Source organism: Sus scrofa, chromosome 14, assembly GCF_000003025.6.
Source record: "Sus scrofa isolate TJ Tabasco breed Duroc chromosome 14, Sscrofa11.1, whole genome shotgun sequence".
NCBI classification, from domain to species: Eukaryota; Metazoa; Chordata; class Mammalia; order Artiodactyla; family Suidae; genus Sus; species Sus scrofa.
The window spans coordinates 32,011,751-32,031,146 of NC_010456.5; the positions used below are offsets into that span (position 1 = coordinate 32,011,751).

A 19,396-nucleotide genomic window follows, 5' to 3' on the forward strand; every position below is an offset into this window, starting at 1 on the left:
GATAATGTGAGAAAAAGAATGTATATATGTATGTGTGACTGGGTTACTTTGCTGTACAGAACATTGACAGAACACTGTAACTATAATGGAAAAAATAAAATTCATTAAAAAAAAAACTACAATGAGGTACCACCTCACACTGATCAGAATGGCTAACATTAAGTCTACAAATAACAAATGCTGGAGAGGGTGTGGAGAAAAGGGAATCCTCTTACACTTTTGGTGGGAATGTAAATTGGTACAACCACGATGGAAAACAGTATGGAGGTTCCTCAGAAAACTAAATATAGAACTACCATATGATCCAGCAGTCTCACTCCTGGGCATATATCTGGACAAAACTTTTATTGGAAAATATACAAGCAGTGTTGACTGCAGCAGTATTCACAATAACCAAGACATGGAAACAATCTAAAGGTCCACAGACAGATGAATGGATTAAGAAGATGTACGTATACACAATGGAATACTACCCAGCCATGAAAAAAAACAAATTAATGCCATTTGTAGCAACATGGATGGAACTAGAGAGTCTCATAGTAAGTAAAGAATGTCAGAAAAGACAAATGCCATATGATATCACATATCTGGAATCTAATATATGGCACAAATGAACCTATCTACAGAAAAGAAACAAACTCATGGACATTGAGAACAGACTTGTGATGGCCAAAGGGAAAGGGGGAGGGAGTGGGATGGACTGGGAGTGTGGGGTTGGTAGAGGCAAACTATTGCATTTGCAGTGGATAAGCAATGAGATCCTACTGTGTAGCACAGGGAACTCTATCCAATGACTCGTGATGGAACATGATGGAGGATAATGTGAGAAAAAGAATATATATGTAACTAGGTCACGTTGCTGTACAGCAGAAATTGACAGAATATTGTAAATCAACTCTAATTTTTAAAAAATTAAAAAAAACACAAAACCCGACACCCTATCTGGGCTCCACACTAGACTCTCCACTTAAAGTGCTGAGGGTAATTCTGATTCAGCAGGTCCACGGACAGGCATGCGAGCAATTCTGACTAGTTCACTAGCAGCTGAACAACTAACCTAGTCACTGGGTCCATGTAAAATGACAGCACAAACAGCTTTTCTGAAATGGAGGCTCCCTCTACCAATAAGGATTCAACCTGAAAGCCACATTTCCACGATTGTGTTGGCCAGAGCTAGATCTCTGGCATATTAATAGGTGTTATTTCTCTAGAAAGTGTCAAATTGGTCATCTTGAAAAACAGAGTTCTCAAAGCCTTCACCATGCTAACTCGTGCTGAGACTTTCTTAAAGGGGGCAGAATCTCACAATGCAGCATTTCCCAGCTTCCTTGCTCTGCTCTCAGGTGGCGCCCCTCCCAAAGAACAGGTTTTGGTAGAGGCTCCTCAGGAAACACCCAGTTAAAAACAAGGCACTCGGGGAACCACGCTGGGAAGAACTGATCAGGAGTTTAAAATAAAGCCAAAAGGAGAAAGGCATGTCCTCGTGTCAGTTTGCAGCCAGTGGCAGTGGGATGCCAAATCAGAACACATCATGTTTCATGTTTCTGTTGACTCTCAGGAGGAGGACGGGGCCACAGTGCCCATGCCCAGGCTCCAGCCCCTGTCCCATCCCCACCAAGGCCCAGGAGCACAGAGAACTTACCGTTGATGATCCGGGCCACCCGCCACAGCCGGAGCAGAATCAGCAGCCCCAGTGCCTCAAACTCATGCTCCCGGAACAGGAGGACAACATCAAGAATGAAGGAAACCACCACCACAATGGCATCCAGGATCTCAAACTTGTGGTGAAAGAACTCGAAGCGGAAGACAAATATTTTAAAGAAAATCTCCATCATAAAAAAGGTCAAGATGGCCACGCTCATGTAGTGAAATACCTAAAGGCGAAAAGGAGACACAATGAGAGTAGATTCCAGACTGGTCACAGGCTGGGGCCAGTCACACAGACAAGCTGGGCTTGAGTGCACCTGTCCATTCCCCAGAGGGAGAATCCTTTGATTTCACCAGTCCTGACTTCCTGTCGGCACCAGGTGCCGTTCTCAGGCTGGGAACAGCACAGACATTGCTCTTTGAAGGGGAACGGGACAATGGCAGAATTGAAAACATCCACCATGCCCTTTGGCCCAGCAGTTCCACTGCTGGGAGTTTATCCTACAGCTAAGCTCACAAGTGCACAGTAACAAGATGTTTACGACAGCATCGTTTGCAGAAGCAAAGACTTTCTATGTTGTTTGTGGAATGATAGAAATGTGCATTAGATCAGGTCACTTGTTAAAGGCATTATGGTACCTTCACTATGCAGAGGTTCAAAAGACTAAGAAGGCTGATCTGTATGTACTGACTGGAAATGATCAACAAGGTAGATGGTAAGTGAAGAGAGTTCCCAGATCTTGCCTTGTAAGTACTGATCTCCGCTAAAGGAACCATTTCCATTCTGGGGCAGGGTAAATAGAAAGTGAGCTGGGACATCATCTTAGGCCAGAAAGTAAGGAAATGCCCAAGAGCCATGGTGTCGTGTCAAGAGGACACAGCAGGAGTTCCCATTATGGCTCAGCTTAGCAAACCCAACTAGTATCCATGAGGATATGGGTTTGATCCCTGGCCTCACTCAGTGGTTTAAAAGATCCACCGTTGCCATGAGCTGTGGTGTAGGTTGCAGACATGGCTGGGATCCCAAGTTGCTGTGGCTGTGGTGTAGGCCAGCACCTGCAGCTCTGATTTGACCCCTAGCCTGGGAACGTTCATATGCTGCAGGTGCGGCCCTAAAAAGGCAAAAAAAAAAAAAAAAAAAGATACAGCAGTCAGCTTGAACATGTTACAGAGACTGGATTTAGGACAATTTGAACATCAAAGAGAATGACTTCAATTGTAATACACTGAATACAAAAAAAAAAAAAAAAATTCCATGGGCCCATACTGATAATGCACACACAGAAAAAAAGAAAGCACTTTCTAAAATAATACCAACTACTAGGTGCAAGAGGAAAGACAGAATTAGAAATCACCAGTTTGCAACCCCCTGTGTATTCACTGACTCACACAGTGACCATCAGTGGATGCTAACTGGGGAAAAAGAAATTTGCATGATACTAAAGAGCCACTGGGCAGATTATTTATAACTGCAAAGGGAAAAGTGCCCCTGGACAGTGGAGCAGTTCGGCTTTACTATCTTCATCAAGTGATCCAACAGGGAATCACTAATAGTGGGCCCCTGGCCCAACGTGTCATGATGCTAAAAAAAAAATCAGCCTACCAACAAAGAACTCTCGTTTTTTGAGCCTCTTGACCTAACCTCTGTTGTATAGGAAGTAGAATAAGGAACAGGTTAAAGGACCTCGAGCATAATGTCAGAAGTCTAGTTTGAAAAAAAAGCACCATGAAAGACATTCTTGGGATGAATGAGGAAATTTGAATATAAACTGGTTATCAGATATTACGGAATTACTGATCATTTTGGGGGGTCTGATAATACTGTTATGGTTCTGTAGGAGAAAGACCTCATTCTTAGGCATTGTTGAAATATTAAGGGGTGAAATGTCATGATGTCTTACTTTCAGATGGTCAGACAAAAATATACGAGTGTGTGCATATACAGAGAGATAAAGCAAATATAGCAAAATGTATATTTTCCTTTTTTCATAAGAAAAAGTAAAGGAAAAAGAAAAGCACAAGACAGTGAGTATAGCAGGCATATCACTGATTCTATTAAACAACAGAGGGAAAGATATTGGTCTGTCTGTGGGAGGACTCAGGCTGGCCTTGGCAAAAGTGGCCACAGGTAGGAAGAGTTTCAATATTTCTGCCCTTTCACAGTTTGAAAAGAGGTTTTTGCAATGTCCATTGAATTTTTTTCAAAGGGTGTGGGGAGATGCTTTTAAGCCCATGGCCTTCTCCCATGTTACTGGTGATGGGACCACACAGTGTGTTTTCAGTGCATCCACTGCCCTTTGGGTGAACTTCTGAGATGGACTCAGGCAGTAACCGTGAATCAGGGAATAAAGGCTGAGTGCATCCCTGGAATGGCTCCAGCACAGGGACCACATCAGAGTGTCAACAGCAGATACTGTGTGTCTCCCGCTGGGGGATGAGAAAGTGTTATTCTCCTGGTCAGACCTGCCCTCGAGAATCAGTGACAAATTCCAGCTCAGTGGCCTAGGATAGCTCAAGATCCAAGCCATCAGGTGACTTGAGGAGGTTTCCTGCGTGTCTCTACTTGGGGAAGGAAGACGTTTTCTCTTGCTCCTTGACTGAAAGTACCCAAACTACTCTCAAATAAGGCCTGGTGACTCCAAGGTGGGTGCTGTCCTCCCACCCCCAGGTCCTCACTGTGCAGATAATAGCAGTGAACCATATTAAAGGGCTGCAGACACACTACCCTGTTGGCATAGTTATTCTTGTCAGGCTGGATGATCTTCAGGTCCAGGACAAGCTCAGCGAGCACCAGGAGGGCATCCAGAATGACCAGGCAGATGATGATAACCTGTGGACCAAGGGAAAGAGCAAGAAAGCATGAGACCCAAATAGGGACCCTCCTTCCATCTTTAAGAGGCTGGAAACCTCGGCATGAAACCACTGGGGAAAGACACCAAGGACGGGAGGCAGCTGCCCACAGCCAAGCGCCTTGCAGGGAGCCTGTCAGGGGCCAGTTCCTCTGACACGAGCTCCTCCTTCCAGCCCAGGTGGTGCCTGTCCTCCTAAAGCCTCTGAGGCAAGTTCACTGTTTCTCAGTATCTCTCAAGCCCAACAGCTAATCCCTAGATGGCAAAAAATAAGCAATAGAGTTTCTACAAGTTTTTACTTTTCTAGTTTTGAGGGTTGTTGTTGCCAGGGTAGCCCAGACAGATAATCAATAATTTAAAACATCCAGCCTCAGAGATCTGAGTTGTAGGAGGCCCTCCAGGGGCGGCTTCCTCCAGGCAGCTGGGTTACAGTGACTTGCACTGTGCCGTGAGGTGCCCACCCCGCTCACGTGTGCTTGTGAAGGGGTGAAGGGGAGAGAGAGTCCTGCATTTCCTGGAGCTGCTGTGGGAAAGACAGTCCCCTGGGCTTTGTGACCTGCTGGTTGGGGGAGGATAGTGGGGACCAGGGTGGAGTGAGTAGGTGGCCTCATCAGGGGCAGTGGGGGTGGACATGATGACAGGTGGTGGAGATGGTGGTGAGAGCCATAAAGGTGGGGTGGAGGTGACAGCACCTGGGGAGACCATGGGGATGACATGGTGATGGCGGAAATGGCAGCAACAGGAGGATCCCCACAGGACACTGTGGGACCCCTCTCTTCCCCTGGAAGTTCTGGACCATCACTTCCTTCCCCCCGGGCTTTGCCTCTTACACTCTCAGAAGTAGGTTTGGACCTCTGAAATGTAATCTGCCATTATCTTGGTAGTTTTTGCCATTTCAGGTTGAAATTAAACAATTTCAGGCCTATATAAGAATGGACTGCTAAACCTTTGGACCATTTCAATTTATAGTAATTATTTCAGTAATTAAAGTACTTGATGACATGGTTTATTGTGAAAATTGCAAGGCAAATGGCTTGGTGATGAAGTTTTTTGCACAAACCGAAATTTGGTAGCTTAATAAATTAGTCTCAAGCCTCAGATGGGGTCTTTCTTTCCTTCTTTCCTTCTTCCCTCCCTCTGTGGTTTTGTTTTAGAGCTAAAGGATCTAAGAGCTCATCTGGTTTAAAACCAAGGCACAGAAATACTAAAAGCAATCTGAATAGGGCGTTCCCATTATGGCTGAGCAGAAATGAACCCGACTAGTATCCGTGAGAAGACAGGTTCAATCCCTGGCCTTGCTCAGTGGGTTAAGGATCCTGCATTGCTGTGAGCTCCGGTACAGGCTCGGATGTGCCTGTGGTGTAGGCTGGTAGCTGCAGCTCTGATTAAACCCCTAGCCTGAGAACTTCCGTGTGCTGCACCTGTGTCCCTCCCCCCCGCCCCCGCCCCCCAAAAATTACAGACTGAATATTCAGCCATAAAAAAGGAATGAAGCACTGACACAGGCCACAATGTGAATGAACCTAGAAAACATTATGCTAAGTGAAAGACGCCAAACACAAAAGACCACGTATATGATTCCACTTATGCGAAATGTCCAGAATGGGCAAACATACAGAAACAGAGAGTAGATTAATGTTTGTTTGGGGCCAGGAGTTACTGTCTCACAGAAATACTGAATTTCCTTTTGAGGTGATGGAGATGTTCTGGAACTAGTGGTGACGGTTACACAACATTGTGAATGTGCTAAATAAATGCCACTGAATCATTCACTTTAAAATGATTAAATTTTGGAGTTCCCATGTGGCTCTGTGGTTTAAGGATCTGGCGTTGCCACTGCAGCGGCTAGGGTTCAATCCCTGGCCTGGCAACTTACGTGTGCCACAGGTGCTAACAAATAAATAAAATGATTAAATTGTATGTGAATCTCACCTCAATTTTTTTTTTTTCTTTTTTGGCTGCCCCAAGGCATATGGAATTCCTCAGAAAGGGATCGGATCCAAACCACAGTTGCAACAACTGCAGGATCCTTAACCCTACTCACTGTTCCAGGCAGGGATCGAACCCACATCCTAGCCTGCAGAGATGCTGCTGATCCCACTGCACCGCAGTGGGAACTCTTCACCTCAATTTTAAAAAGTGAGAGAGAGACAGACCCAAGGTCCCAAAACTACAATGCCTGAGTCCCGGCCCCAGCCTCTATGAACCCCTAAGGCCCCAAATTTGCCAGTTCACAAGGCCCTTGTAGTTCCAGGAGAGCCACGTCACAAAGAAAAATGCTAAGAACTTGGGAAAGCCAGTTAATTCCAAATCCTCACCTGGAAGACGGGCATGCCTGGCAGAACGCAGTGGAGCAGAGCATGGGCTGTGGGGCGGCTCTAGCTCACCCGTTAGCCTGGACCTTGGCCGTAGCTTCCTTTTCCACCCCAGAGTGACAATGGGAGCAGTGCATGACATCATGTGTGAGCTGAGGGCCCAGCCTGAGTGAGCAGATAATAAAAGGGACACACCTGACTTTCCAGGCCACCCTCCCCTGGCCCAGCTTCCCTGTCCATCCGTGGTTTCCATGGACGCCTGACTCACCCCGAATTCTCTCCCCTGTGTTAGGAGTGACAACAGTTAACTATATATCATGTCACTGAGACCACCTCAAACCATAGGAACAGGAGGAGACTGCGTCCAAGAAAGGGATTCCAGAATCTCCTTATACACGGTTCTATTGGCAGAGATCAAACCCTTGAATCCTTATCTCCTCCTCCAAGGTGGCCTCCCTGCTTCCACTCTGAGCCCCTCTACAAATCTGGTCCTGTTGCCCCCATCCTTCCAGGGGATACACACAAGCCTTGCAGACCCTTCTCAGCTCCTCGAATGCTGAAGACCCTTTCCTCCCTCAGCCTGGGAGGCTCCTCCCCTGCCACCCACAGAGCTCACCTCTGCCCGACCTTCAGGTGTCAGGTGAGATGTCACCTCCACTGTCGTCACATGTCCTAGATCAGGTCTCCCCCACTCCCAGGGCCTCTCAGTGCCCCCTTTAGTGTCCCTGCAGAGGCTTCCCTCCACTTACAACCGCCCGCCTCTGCAGAGCATTGAGCAAGGGAGGGACGCACCCATTCCGCTGGCTGCTGTAGGCCCCGTGCACCGCAGGTGCTAAGATCTGACTGTTGGGAGAATGAATAAACAGCTCTACTCTGCTTCCCCCTGAGCCACGTGGCCCAGTTAGGAGAGGAGGGACCGCGCAAGGACTCCCCCTGGCAGCTGGAAGGAAGCTGGCTCCTTCCTTCTGCTCCCGGAATTGAGGGTTTGGGATTTCAACCCCAACAACTTAATACCATGTTTCCTCTCCCGTCAGAGCCACAGAGGGAAGCGCTGAGCTGCCAGCAGTGCTGGGCTGTCTGGCCTGCTTTTTTCTCTAAGCCACATGAGAGTGGAAAAAAAAAAAGACCCAAATCACTTCCTTTTCTATTTTACCCTGGAATGAAGTCCGTGATGGGAGAGATGAGGGCTGTTTCTCTCTGCCTCCAGAAAGAACTTTGGCTTTAGGGAGGGGTTGGATTACTGCGGTTGAGGGGAATGCCTGAAGCAAGAGCCCCAAATGGCTCTGTTCAGGGACAGGGCTGACAAGGAGCTGTGTGCGTCATGAGGCTCCTGAGCCCCCTGCTTTCTCCTGGGACCCGGAATGTGCTTCCAGACACCTGCTTGCTTCTCTTGGGGCTGGACCCCACCCGCACTTGTCCTTCATAGTTGGAAGACGTCAGGACAGCCCTGAACCCTGTAACAAGTTCCTTTCCCTTTGCTCTTCTCTGCAGCCCGTGTTTTCCTCCCAGGCTCTCCCCGTAACCACACCTGGAGGTGGGTGGTGGGTCGAGCCAGGCAGGTATCTTTGGCATCACTTCACAAGTGAAGAAACTGCCTCCCGACCCCAGTGGCAATGAGTTTGTGAGGCATGGGACCCTCATGGCCTTGCTCAACCCAGGGCCAGCCTTCCATGTTTGCTGAAGGAATGTGGGAATGTTTTATCTGCCCCCAGTGTTAACCCTTTAATTTACCTTGTGTGCGTGTGGTCAATCACGCATAAACCTACCATTTTAGCTATTTTACAGTTGGCATAAAGTTCAGAGGCATCAAGCACATTCCCGAGCATGTGCAACCATGACCTCTGTCTAGTTTCAGAACATTTTCATTACCCCAAATGGAGACTCGTATCCAAGAAGCAGTCACTCCCACTTCCTCCCTCCCTCCAATCTTGCTGTCTCTGGATTTATGTTATTCTAGACACTGCATATAAATGGAATTATAAGATATGGGGCCTATGTGTCCGGGTTCTTCCACTGAGTATCATGTGGTCAAGGTTCATCCACGTTGTGGCCTGTGTCAGTGCTTCACTCCTTTTTCCAGCTGAGGATGGATAGGTCACATTCTGTGTAGCCATCTGTCAGTGGATGTACCCTGACTTTGGTATCAGGATTTATTTTACCCCTGATAGCACTGGACCTGCCTGGTGTACCCAGTGCTGGATGGGGCACGTGGTCCACAGAATGGAATGAGCTGTTGCCAGAGATGGGCCCCCACCCTGCCCTCGTGACTCTTGCTGCCAGCTCTGCCCCACCCTGGGCACCTTGGGCCTCTGCCCGCCCACCTACCTGAAACCTGTGGGCGCTGAAGAGCTTCCTCAAAGTGCTCCTGAAGTCTAGGCGGGGCCTGGGCAGAGGGACAGGGGCTGCAGCCGGGTCAGTGGCTCTGCCCTCCTCGCCCGAGGCCGGCGTTTGCGGCGGCGGCTGCTCCTCCTCCTCCTCCTCCTCTTCATTCTCCCACTTCTTGTAATTGATGTTCCAGGCATGGTAGTCGTCCCCCACAACAGTGAAATGCTTCAAGAACTTGCTCATCCTCTCGGCAGGAGCCACCTTGGCCCTGCGGGTGACTGCCTGAAGGGAGGGGAAAGAGGTGAGCGCTTGAGCAGCCTAGCCGTCCCTCTGGGGCGGGGGCGGGGGCGGGGGTGGGGGGTGGGGAGCAGGGCCCCCAAGGGCCACAGGGGCAAAGGCAGTCTGGGTGCTCAGAGCACCCGCCGTGCAAGCACAGACCGTGAGGTCACAGTGGTTTCTCGTGTGTTTATTTTTGGAGCCCGGGATCTCAGGGCTGGTGAGGCAACAGGAAGCCCCAGGCCCTGTCAGGCTTGTCACTGTGGCCTAGCTGGCAGTAACCAACAGCATAGGTACTGCTGCCCAGTTGCAAAAACACCCACCACAGGCCCGTGTAAATACCAGAAGAGCGGCCCAAGGTTCAGAGGCTACCTAAAAACCCAGAGGTGAGAGCGGGCAGGGCAGGGCGAGGGGAGGGCAAAAGTAAAAGTAACCCAGCATTTCCCTGAGAAGCAAAGCCACCCTCCCCACCTTCCATGTCACCGATCAGTCCTGGAAAGGTGAGCAGCAAGTTCACCACGTTCTCCTAAGTTCAGCCAGTGCTGTTTTAAATATATTAGGGACAGCTGTTTAAAGATTCATGCCTTCAGAGCGAAAAAGTGAATAATCCCCCCACCGCTTTGACCAACCTACCCTATCAGATATCAAATTTTTTTCTAAAGTTCAACCTTCAGGTATAAAAATAGGCCATATGATCAGCGTAATAGGAAAGGAGAGCCCCCAACAGACCCAGGTCCCTGTGGGAACCTGTATATGACAGTGACAGCAGTCTAGCTCCATGAGAAAACACTGGGGAGGTTAGGACATCTGGCTTTCCCACAGAAAAAAAATCTTTATCTCACACCACGCACGGAATAAATTTCAGTTGCACTAACCTATACAAATGTATTTTTAAAAAGATTAAAAGTCTTAGGACAAAATACAGAGAAGTATCTTCATGACCTTAGGGCTGGAAAAGATTGCTAAAATAAGACACAAAATACAAAAGAATGGATAGATTTAACCCCTCAAAACTAAAATTTCTTTCTTTTTACAACCGCACCTGTGGCACATGGAAGTTCCCAGGCCACGGGTAGAATCAGAGCTGTAGCTGCCGGCCTGCACCACAGCCACAGCAACAATGGATCCAATCCACATCTGTAACCTATGCCACAGCTTGGAACAGCACCGGATCCTTAACCCATTGGGAGAGGTCAGGGATGGAACCTGTATCGTCACAGAGACAATATCATGTCCTTAACCTGCTGAGCCACTACAGGAACTCCCAAAGCTCAAAAATGTTATCCTTTGCCCTCTCTGTCTCTCTCTCTGTTTTTCTCTCTCTCTCTCTCTCACACACACACACACACCTACAAAGTCAGACCCACCACAGACTGGAAGTATTTGTGTATTTAATAGACAAAGATTTAGTATCCAGAATATATAAAGAAATCTTACCCCAAAAAAACAACTCCATGGAAATTAGGTAATGGGTATTAACAGACAGTTCACATGTGGGGAACTCCAAATGGGCTAGACACTCAGCTTCACTAATATTCAGGAAAATGTGAATTGAAGTAACAATCACACACATCTTTTCAGTGCTGGTGAAGGTGTGAAGCAATGGGGGTTTCTTGAGCCCAGAAGATAGGAACAGACACTGGAACCACTCTTTTTGGAAGCAATCTGGCACTGTTTTGTCAAGTTGGAGTTGTGCATATCTTAATGATCTGAAGGCTTCAAGAGAAACTCGCCTACATGTGCTCAAGTGAGTGGCATGTTCAAGAATGTTCGCTGCAGATGTTCACCCAAATGGTAGAGAGATAGGAATGCATTTTCTCTATTCATGTGATGGAATTCTATACAACAGTTAAAAGGAATGAACAATGGAGTTCCTGTTGTGGCTCAGCAGTAAGGAACCTGATTAGAATCTGTGAGGACTTGGGTTCAACCCCTGGCTTCACTCAGTGGATTAAGAATCTGGCTTTACCATGAGCTGTGGTGCAGGTTGCAGACATGGCTCAGATCTGGCGTTGCTATATGGCTGTGGCATAGGCTGGCAGCTGGAGCTCTGATTGGACCCTTAGCCTGGGAACCTCCATATGCCACGGGTGGGGCCCTAAAATAAAAAAAAAAAAAGGAATGAACTACATCTCCATGCATCACTGATAACATCCATGTGTACCCCTTCAGCAGTACTGAGCACAGTGGATCATGCCCTTTCTTCAAAAAGTTCCTTCATTGGCTTCTGGGATTCCACACTCTCTTGGTTTTCCTCCTACTTCAATGGCTGCAAAATGTTGCTTCAAATTGTTTCTGGAATGTGTAAAAATGTGAGCATCTACATACAAAAAAAAAAAAAATGGGATTTCTGCTTCTGACCATGATACAGTAACTGGTGTAAACATACCACTTAGAAAAAATGCCATAAAAGTCGATAAAATATAACTATAAAATTGGATAAAATGTATGAAATTAACTGTGATCTCTGAGAGAAGAGAAACAAATGAGATGAACTCCACAGTCACTGGCTTTCTGCCTGGACGCACTTTGTGAACTGTGGAGACGAAGATTATAGTTCAGAGCTACTGAACTTCCCTTTCTCAGGAATTTGCAGAGAATATCGGAGAAAAGGAAGCAGTACAGAGAAGGAACTCCAAAAACTGGACTTTGGCTGAGTCCTTCATATATGCAAAGCAAGATACTATGAGGCAGGGCAAAATGTAACTTTCAGGGTAGGGGAAAAAAACCCTTGGCAAACTGTGAGCTGAACAACTATCAGAGATTACACAGGGCTGGGTTGGAAGATCTGTGAGTTTCAAACACCTGGAGTAGGGAGATTTTGTTCAACTCTGAGCATGCAGTAGAAATTCTAGAAAAGCCACACCTTATAAGTAGACCTAATCTAACCTTCTAGTTAGGGCTATCTTAGACCTGTCCCACTTAGCTTAAAAGTAAGGCTTTTTAAAAAGATCAAGCTAGAAGTTCCCATTGTGGCTCAGTGGTAACAAACACGATCAGTACCCATGAGGACATGGTTCAATCCCTGGCCTCCTTCAGTGGGTTAAGGATCCAGCGTTGCTGTGAGCTATGGTGTAGGCTGTAGACACAGCTCAGATCTGGCATTGCTGTGGTTGTGGTATAGGCAGGCAGCTGAAGCTCTGATTTGACCCCTAGCCTGGAAACTTCCAGATGCTGAAGGTACGGCCCTATTAAAAAATAATAATAAAATAAAATAAAAAGATCAAGCTAATCTCTAAGCTAATTAACTGCCTGTTAGAACAAAACTCAATACTCTACTGAGGAAGACAGCAAAATGCCCTCAACAACATAACAATCATAATGTCCAGGGTATAATAAAAAATTACTAGACAGATTAATAAGCAGAAAAATGTGGCCTTAACTGATAGACAAATCAGCTTATTACCTCAAAATAGACAGATAATGGAATTGGCCAACAAAAACTTGAAAAGAGCTATTCTAAATATGTTCACGGATTTCAAGGAAAACAAAAACTTAATGAGGGAACAAATGCAGAATCTCAAAAACAGAAACTATAAAAAAGATCCAGGAGTTCCCACTGTGATGCAGTGGGTGAAGAATCTGAGTGCAGCAGCCTGAGTCACTGTGGAGGTGTGGGTTTGATACCTGGCACAGCGCAGGTGGGTTAAAGGATCTGGCATTGCCATAGTTGTGGCATAGGTTGAATCTGCAGCTTGGATTCAATCCCTGGCCCAGGAACTTTCATTTGCCATGCGTGTGGCCATTAAAAAAAAGATCCAAATGGATACTCTAGAATTGAAAAATATGTATATGAAATGAAAAATCACTGGATGGGCTTAATAGCTGGTTAGATGCTACAGAAGAAAAGATCAGTGAACCTAAAGACAAAAAATCTAAAAGACCCAGTGGAAGCATGGAGAGAAAAAAGGCTGGGGTGGGGGTGGGGGTGGGAGTGGCAGGTGAAGAGAACAGAGCCTCAGGGACAATATTAAGTAACCAAATATACGTATACCTGGAGTACCAAAAGGAGATGAGAGAAAAAATATTTGGAGAAATAATGGCTGAAAACAATATCCAAATTTGATGGAAAAATATAAACATGTAGATCCAAAAGTCAGTGTCCTCAGAGTGTCATGTGACATCTGACCTAGAGCAGAGGCCCATCAAGTGCTTGTTGGCTGAGGGCACTGGTGCCCTGTTTCCCATGCCAGCACACCAACTGCTGGGTTCCCAGGGCTGACCAAGGGCCAGGCCTGCAGCTCTGGGTGCTACTGGCCATATTTGTCTCCCCGAAACACCTCACCTGGCAGACGGAAATCTGTGCTAGTTCTCAGCATGGCAGGAACCTCAGGGTGCTTTGCGAAAACCACACTGATGTTTCATACAGGAGAGGAAATTTTTTTTTTTGAAATTTTGCGTCCAGTAAAGTAGTAACTTTCAGTAATTTGGGATGAGACTATTTATGGCATGCAGCAGAGCAGAAAACAACTCTGGTTTTAAGTCAAAGATCTGTCATGCTGGAAACAGAAATGTTCCAGAAAAGGGCAAAGATATAGCTGATCATGAAAATGTTGCGGGCGTCGGCAGCTTCACCACCCACCCTGGAATCTCAGCTCTCGGGATCCCCCTGTGCTGCCAGGACAGGTGGAAGGACTGACTCAGTGAGTTACGTGGACCACCAGGCTCAGTGCCTGGCTTGGAGCAGCCCCTCCATAAGCATCAGCTGGTATTATTATTCCTCAACAACAAAAATTCTCACCTCCACTCCTCCACCTTCATCACTGCCCATGGATATTTTGCTTCTCTGGTTACTGGCCCGACACTGCCCTCTCTGGGGTTAATACCCCAGACTGTTTAGTTATATGAACTTCAAGATCCCCTTTGTGGCTGAGGCTCGAATGATTTGTTTCTATCACAAGGAACTCTCTCTTGCCACCCAGAGAGTCTAAATGAGAGGAGTCCCTGGCGCTAGACACCCCCATCTCTGTCTCCCCTGCATTAAGACTTGCTGTCCCACTGGCACTGGCACTGCCCTCTCTGGGATCACCTTTCCATATCAAAGCCCACGCCTGTCGTTCCCACCTGGACTTGACTGCACCCGCCCCCACAGTGGACGTGGTTCTGTTTGACAAGATGGCCTCTTGATTTTTGTCCCATCTCTGGCCACCCTTTCTATAGCATGTCCCTGCCCTCAGGCCACCAGAAGTCTTCAAGTCCCTAGCCCTGAGCTTGTCCTGGCTCAGGGCAACTCTCTCCCGTTGGTGGTCTCTGCACACATGTGTTCTTGCTGCTGCTCAGGTGCACATCAGTCTCCACCTGCTGTCTGATATCCCGCCAGGTCATTAGTTTGCTGTGACCCAAACTGAACGAATTTCTTTCTTCTTCTTCTTAAAAAAACTTTAGTGGAATATAGTTGACTTACAAAGCTGTGTTAATTTCAGGCATACAGAAAAGTAAAGAACTTGGAGTTCCTGTTGTGGCTCAGCAGTAACCAACCCGACTAGTATCCATGAGGACGCAGGTTGGATCCCTGGCCTCGATCAGTGGGTTAAGGATCTGGTGTTGCTGTGAGCTGCGGTGTAGGTCACAGACGTGGCTTGGATCCCACACTGGTGTGGCTGTGGTGTAGGTCTGCAGCTGCAGTTCTGATTCAACCCCTCGCCTGGGAACTTTCATATGCCACAGGTGGGGCCCTAAAAAGAAAAAAAAAAAAAAAGGAAAAAGAAAAGTAATGATCTGAACTCATTTTTTATCTTTTCTCCCCAATCCACTCCTCCTTCCACATTCTGCTAGGGCATGGCAGCACCTCCACCCTGCTGCACAAGCCAAGAACTAAAGTTCATTCTTGGCTCCTCTCCCTCAAGCCCAGCAGCCTAACTGCCTGAACACCGCTCATGCTGCACTTTTTTTTTTTCTCCGCCTCACCCTCTCCCTCCCACCGCTGTCACTTCTCGCCCAGATGCCAGCACCAGTCTCTTTACTTGGCCTCCTGCCTCTGATCCTTTTTCCATCCGGTGCCAGCCAGGGCCACCTTTCTCCATCACTGGTCTGGCAGTGTCCCTGCCCTCCCCTCTCCCCAGTACTGTCAGCCCTTCCCAGCCTCACCTCCTGCCACCACTGCCCTCAGGACAAGGTCAAAGCTCTCTTGGTCTCCTCCCAGGCCTCCACCACCCTCCAGCTACACTGCACGCATTGCTGTTCTAGAACAAACCACGCTCTCTCTTGCTTCCAGGACTTTGCATGGCCTGCCCCACTGCCTGGAACACCCTCTGCCTGTCTCACCCTGGTTCTCTCTCAGGTCTTACAGACATCAATTTTACCTCCCCTGGGAGGCCTTCCTTAACCGCCACCTGCTGGGTGAGGGTTCTTCCTTCTCTTTCCTATCAGGTCCCTCTGTGTCACACTGTGACATCTCAGTGTCTGCCGTCTGTCTCTTGCACGGGTCGGTGAACTGGGGTGGAGGGGGGGGTGGCAGATGCTCTTCCTCCTGCAGTTACAGGGATGGGATCAATACATGTTTAATAACAACAAAACCTCAGGGGCTAGCCATCAAAGGTAAAAGTTTCGCCTACTGCTCTTTTACACATGACAAGTATTCGATCAGAAAAATTATTCTGGGAGAGAAATGAGAAAAACAGACCCCTAGAATTGATGGAGAAGACAACGATCTTGTGACCATGTATTCTTACAGGCTCTGAAGCTGCCATCTGTAGGAGGGGGAAAGTCCCTATTTCAAGGTCATCCAACAAGCACTGAAAAAGATAACTTTTTAAGAAACAACTGACTCCTGATTCCCAGGGCCTAATGTCCCTGAATGTTCCCCTTTCCCTCCCAGAGCCTACTTCTGGGGACCTAATCTACTTTTTAATCAACACTCTCACCCCTAAACAAGACACAATAGCAGCAACATCTATTATTACTGATTGTTTATTATTTGTTACATCGGCGCACTGCTAAGTTCCTTAAACACACTATTTCATTTTAATTCCTAACAACACTCTGAGGTCGAAGCCAGCATTTTGGGTCTGGGTGAAAAAGGGGACTTTCCAAAGTCACACACTCAGAAAATGGCAGAGTTGGGATCTGCCCTTGGGTTGTACGACCTGAAGACCCTGTGTTAGAACACACGGCAGAGAGAAAGCCAGGCAGTCCATGACTGGAGATCTGCCTCCTAGGAGGGTGAGGTGGGTTAAGCTGTAGCTGCCCCCAAGTTCATGTTCACCTGAAACCTCAGAACATGATCTTGTTTGGAAGACAGGCCTTTGCAGATGTAATTGGTTAAAAGATTGTGTGATCAAACCATCCTGGATTTAGGGTGGACCCTAAATCCAATGACTGGTGTCCTTGTAAGAAAAGGAGAGGACACCCAGGGGAGAAGGCCCCTAGAAGGTGGAGGCAGAGACTGAAGTGGTACAGCTCCAAGCCAAGGATGCCACAGATGGCCAGCAACCACCAGAAGCTGGGAGAGGGGGATGGGACGGACCCTCCCACCCTGTCTTCAGGGAACAGATTCTGCCAATATCCTAATTTTGAAACTCTGGACTTCAGAACTGAGGGAATACATATCTGCTGCTTTAAGTCATCTATGTTGTGGAAGTCCCAGGAAGCTAACACAGAAGGGGAGGGCCCGGGTCAGCTCACGGCAGGGCTGGGGGCATAGATCACGTACTCTCTTTCCCTTTATCTCTGTGGTCCACCATCCAACCTTGACTCCTGGAGGTCACAAAACCACATGGACCAAGCTTGTTTTTTTTTTTTTTTTTTTTTGCTCGTAGCTTCTGGGCCACCTTCATTGGTAACAATCCTGAGAAGAAGCTAAGTGGGAGGGGCCGTCTCTCTATTCTACAGAAGGGGAAACTGAGGTTCAGAGGAGAGACCATGGAGTTCCTGTTGTGGCTCAGTGGTAACAAACCTGACTAGTATCCAGGAGGACACAGATTCAAGCCCTGGCCTTACTCAGTAGGTTAAGGATCTGGCATTGCCGTGAGCTATGGTGTAGTTGCAGATGAGGCTTGGATCCCATGTTGCTGCAGCTGTGGTATAGGCTGGCAACTGCAGCTCCAATGTGACCCCTAGCCCAAAGCCACCCAGTTTGGTAGGCCAACAGAGGCGGAGGGTGGAAGGCCCACCTCTGTAACACCGGATGGGCACTGAAATGGTTATGTCGTTTTTTTCCCCCTTTTTTGGCTGCCCCACGCCATATGGAGTTCCTGGGCCAGGGATCATATCAAAGCTGCAGTTGCGACATATGCCACAGCTGCAGCAGCGCCACATCCTTAACCCACTGTGCTGGGCCAGGGATTGAACCTGTATCCCAGTGTTCCAAAGATGCCGCCAATCCTGTTGCACCACAGTGGGACTCCAGGTGTGTTCTTCTTAGGAGGGAAATGAGGAAGTTGCTTTCATCTTTTGAAAAAATATTTGAGTTTCCCATGTGCCAGGTATGGGGGCAAAGGTCAGCCTTAAACCGGTTTCCATCAAATTTTTAAATATCCTTATTGTTTGATCTGACAAGGGACTTACACTATGAACACACTCAGGCATGTGACACTCAGGTATGGTGTTCACTGCAGTCCAACAGCCCCAGACTAGAAACACCCTCAAGGCCATGGTTACACACACTGTGGTAGAGCCACACTATGGAATACTACACAGCTGTTAAGGATGCAGAAAGCCAGCATAACTGCACATGCTGACATAGAATATCTACAGTCAAGTGAAAAACCAGCATATTACAGACCAGAATGTATAATTCCATTTTTGTTAAAAACAAAATCAACAACCCAAACCAAATGGTTACCTATGTGAAGGAATAGGGATTGGGTTGGAAGATGACTTTTCTTTTTCTACGAGGTTTAACCATAAGAAATAGCCATTTTTGGAGTGAGTGAGATCTAACCTGCAGAGGATGAAGCATTTGAGGTAGGAGGGAAAGAGGGATACACTTATATACCCAATGTATACATAACTGGAATCTCTGAATCAGAAAGCCAAGACAATGAAACAGAGTAGTTCAAGATATAATTCAAGAAAACTTTCCTGAAATTAGACTTTAAAAAAAATTTTTGCAGGTCAAAATTGGTAGAAAGTGACAATTTCATGCAGTTCAACCTAATATATACCTGTTTGTTGTTTTAATTTCTTACACTGAGAACTTGTTCAGGTATGGTTTTCAAAAACAAAGAGACATAAGCGGTAAAGCTGGAACATGAACTCAAGTCTACTGGTTTTGTTTTTCCTGAGATGCTCTGTCAGTGAGGGGAAAACATGGCACAAAAGCTGATTTTTTTTCTTTTTTTCTTATTAGGGCCACACCCATGGCACATGGAAGTTCTCGAGCGAGGGGTTGAATTGGAACTGTAGCTGCTGGCCTCCACCACAGCCATAGCAACTTGGGATCTGAGCCACATCTGAGATCTCTGCTGCAGCTTGGGGCAACACCAGATTCTTAACCCACTGAGTGAGGCCAGGGACTGAACCCACATACTCATGGTTACTTAGTTGGGTTCTTAAACCACGAGCCATAACAGGAACTCCAAAATCTGATTTTTTTTTAAAGCAAGAAGAATGATGCAATCTTCCCTCCCTGAGCAGAGGAAAGTGAGCACTTGCAACATGGCTATCACCACCACCCAGCAGACAGTCCATGGACTCGCACCTGGGTCTCTTGTCTTCTGGTCCAGGGGGGGTCTTATGACACACTCAGGGTCAGAGAAGTTGTCTCCAATCCCTGTCTTCTCTTCCCTCCCCATAGCCCACCTGTCACTAAGCCCTATGGATTTTAGCCTCCAAATGACCCTTGAATCCATCACCTACTTCACCCCATCTTCCGCAACCTCCCTGAGCCATCCCCCACCTTTTACCTGGAGGATGTACCAGCTCCTCACCGTTCTCCCCATCACTCTTTCATTCTCATCAGCAGCCTGAGAGCACTTCTCTAAACCTAATCATGTCTCTCCCTGTGCAGAAAAAGCCTGAGGCTGTTGCCCTTTGAATGGTCTG

The 19,396-nt window shown here is 47.3% G+C and overlaps 1 protein-coding gene across 13 annotated transcripts in view; it reads right to left on the bottom strand.

The window, feature by feature from the left end:
- HVCN1 (hydrogen voltage gated channel 1) overlaps window positions 1-19,396 on the bottom strand; it is a 37,329-nt gene that overhangs the window by 4,914 nt on the left and 13,019 nt on the right. For all 13 annotated transcript variants that reach the window (XM_021074359.1, XM_021074355.1, XM_021074362.1 and 10 more), the window contains 3 exons: window positions 9,137-9,418; window positions 4,373-4,477; window positions 1,643-1,874 (listed from right to left, as the gene is read on the bottom strand). In XM_021074359.1, coding sequence (XP_020930018.1) covers window positions 1,643-1,874; window positions 4,373-4,477; window positions 9,137-9,418 — 619 coding nt within the window. The remainder of the gene's footprint in view (window positions 1-1,642; window positions 1,875-4,372; window positions 4,478-9,136; window positions 9,419-19,396) is intronic.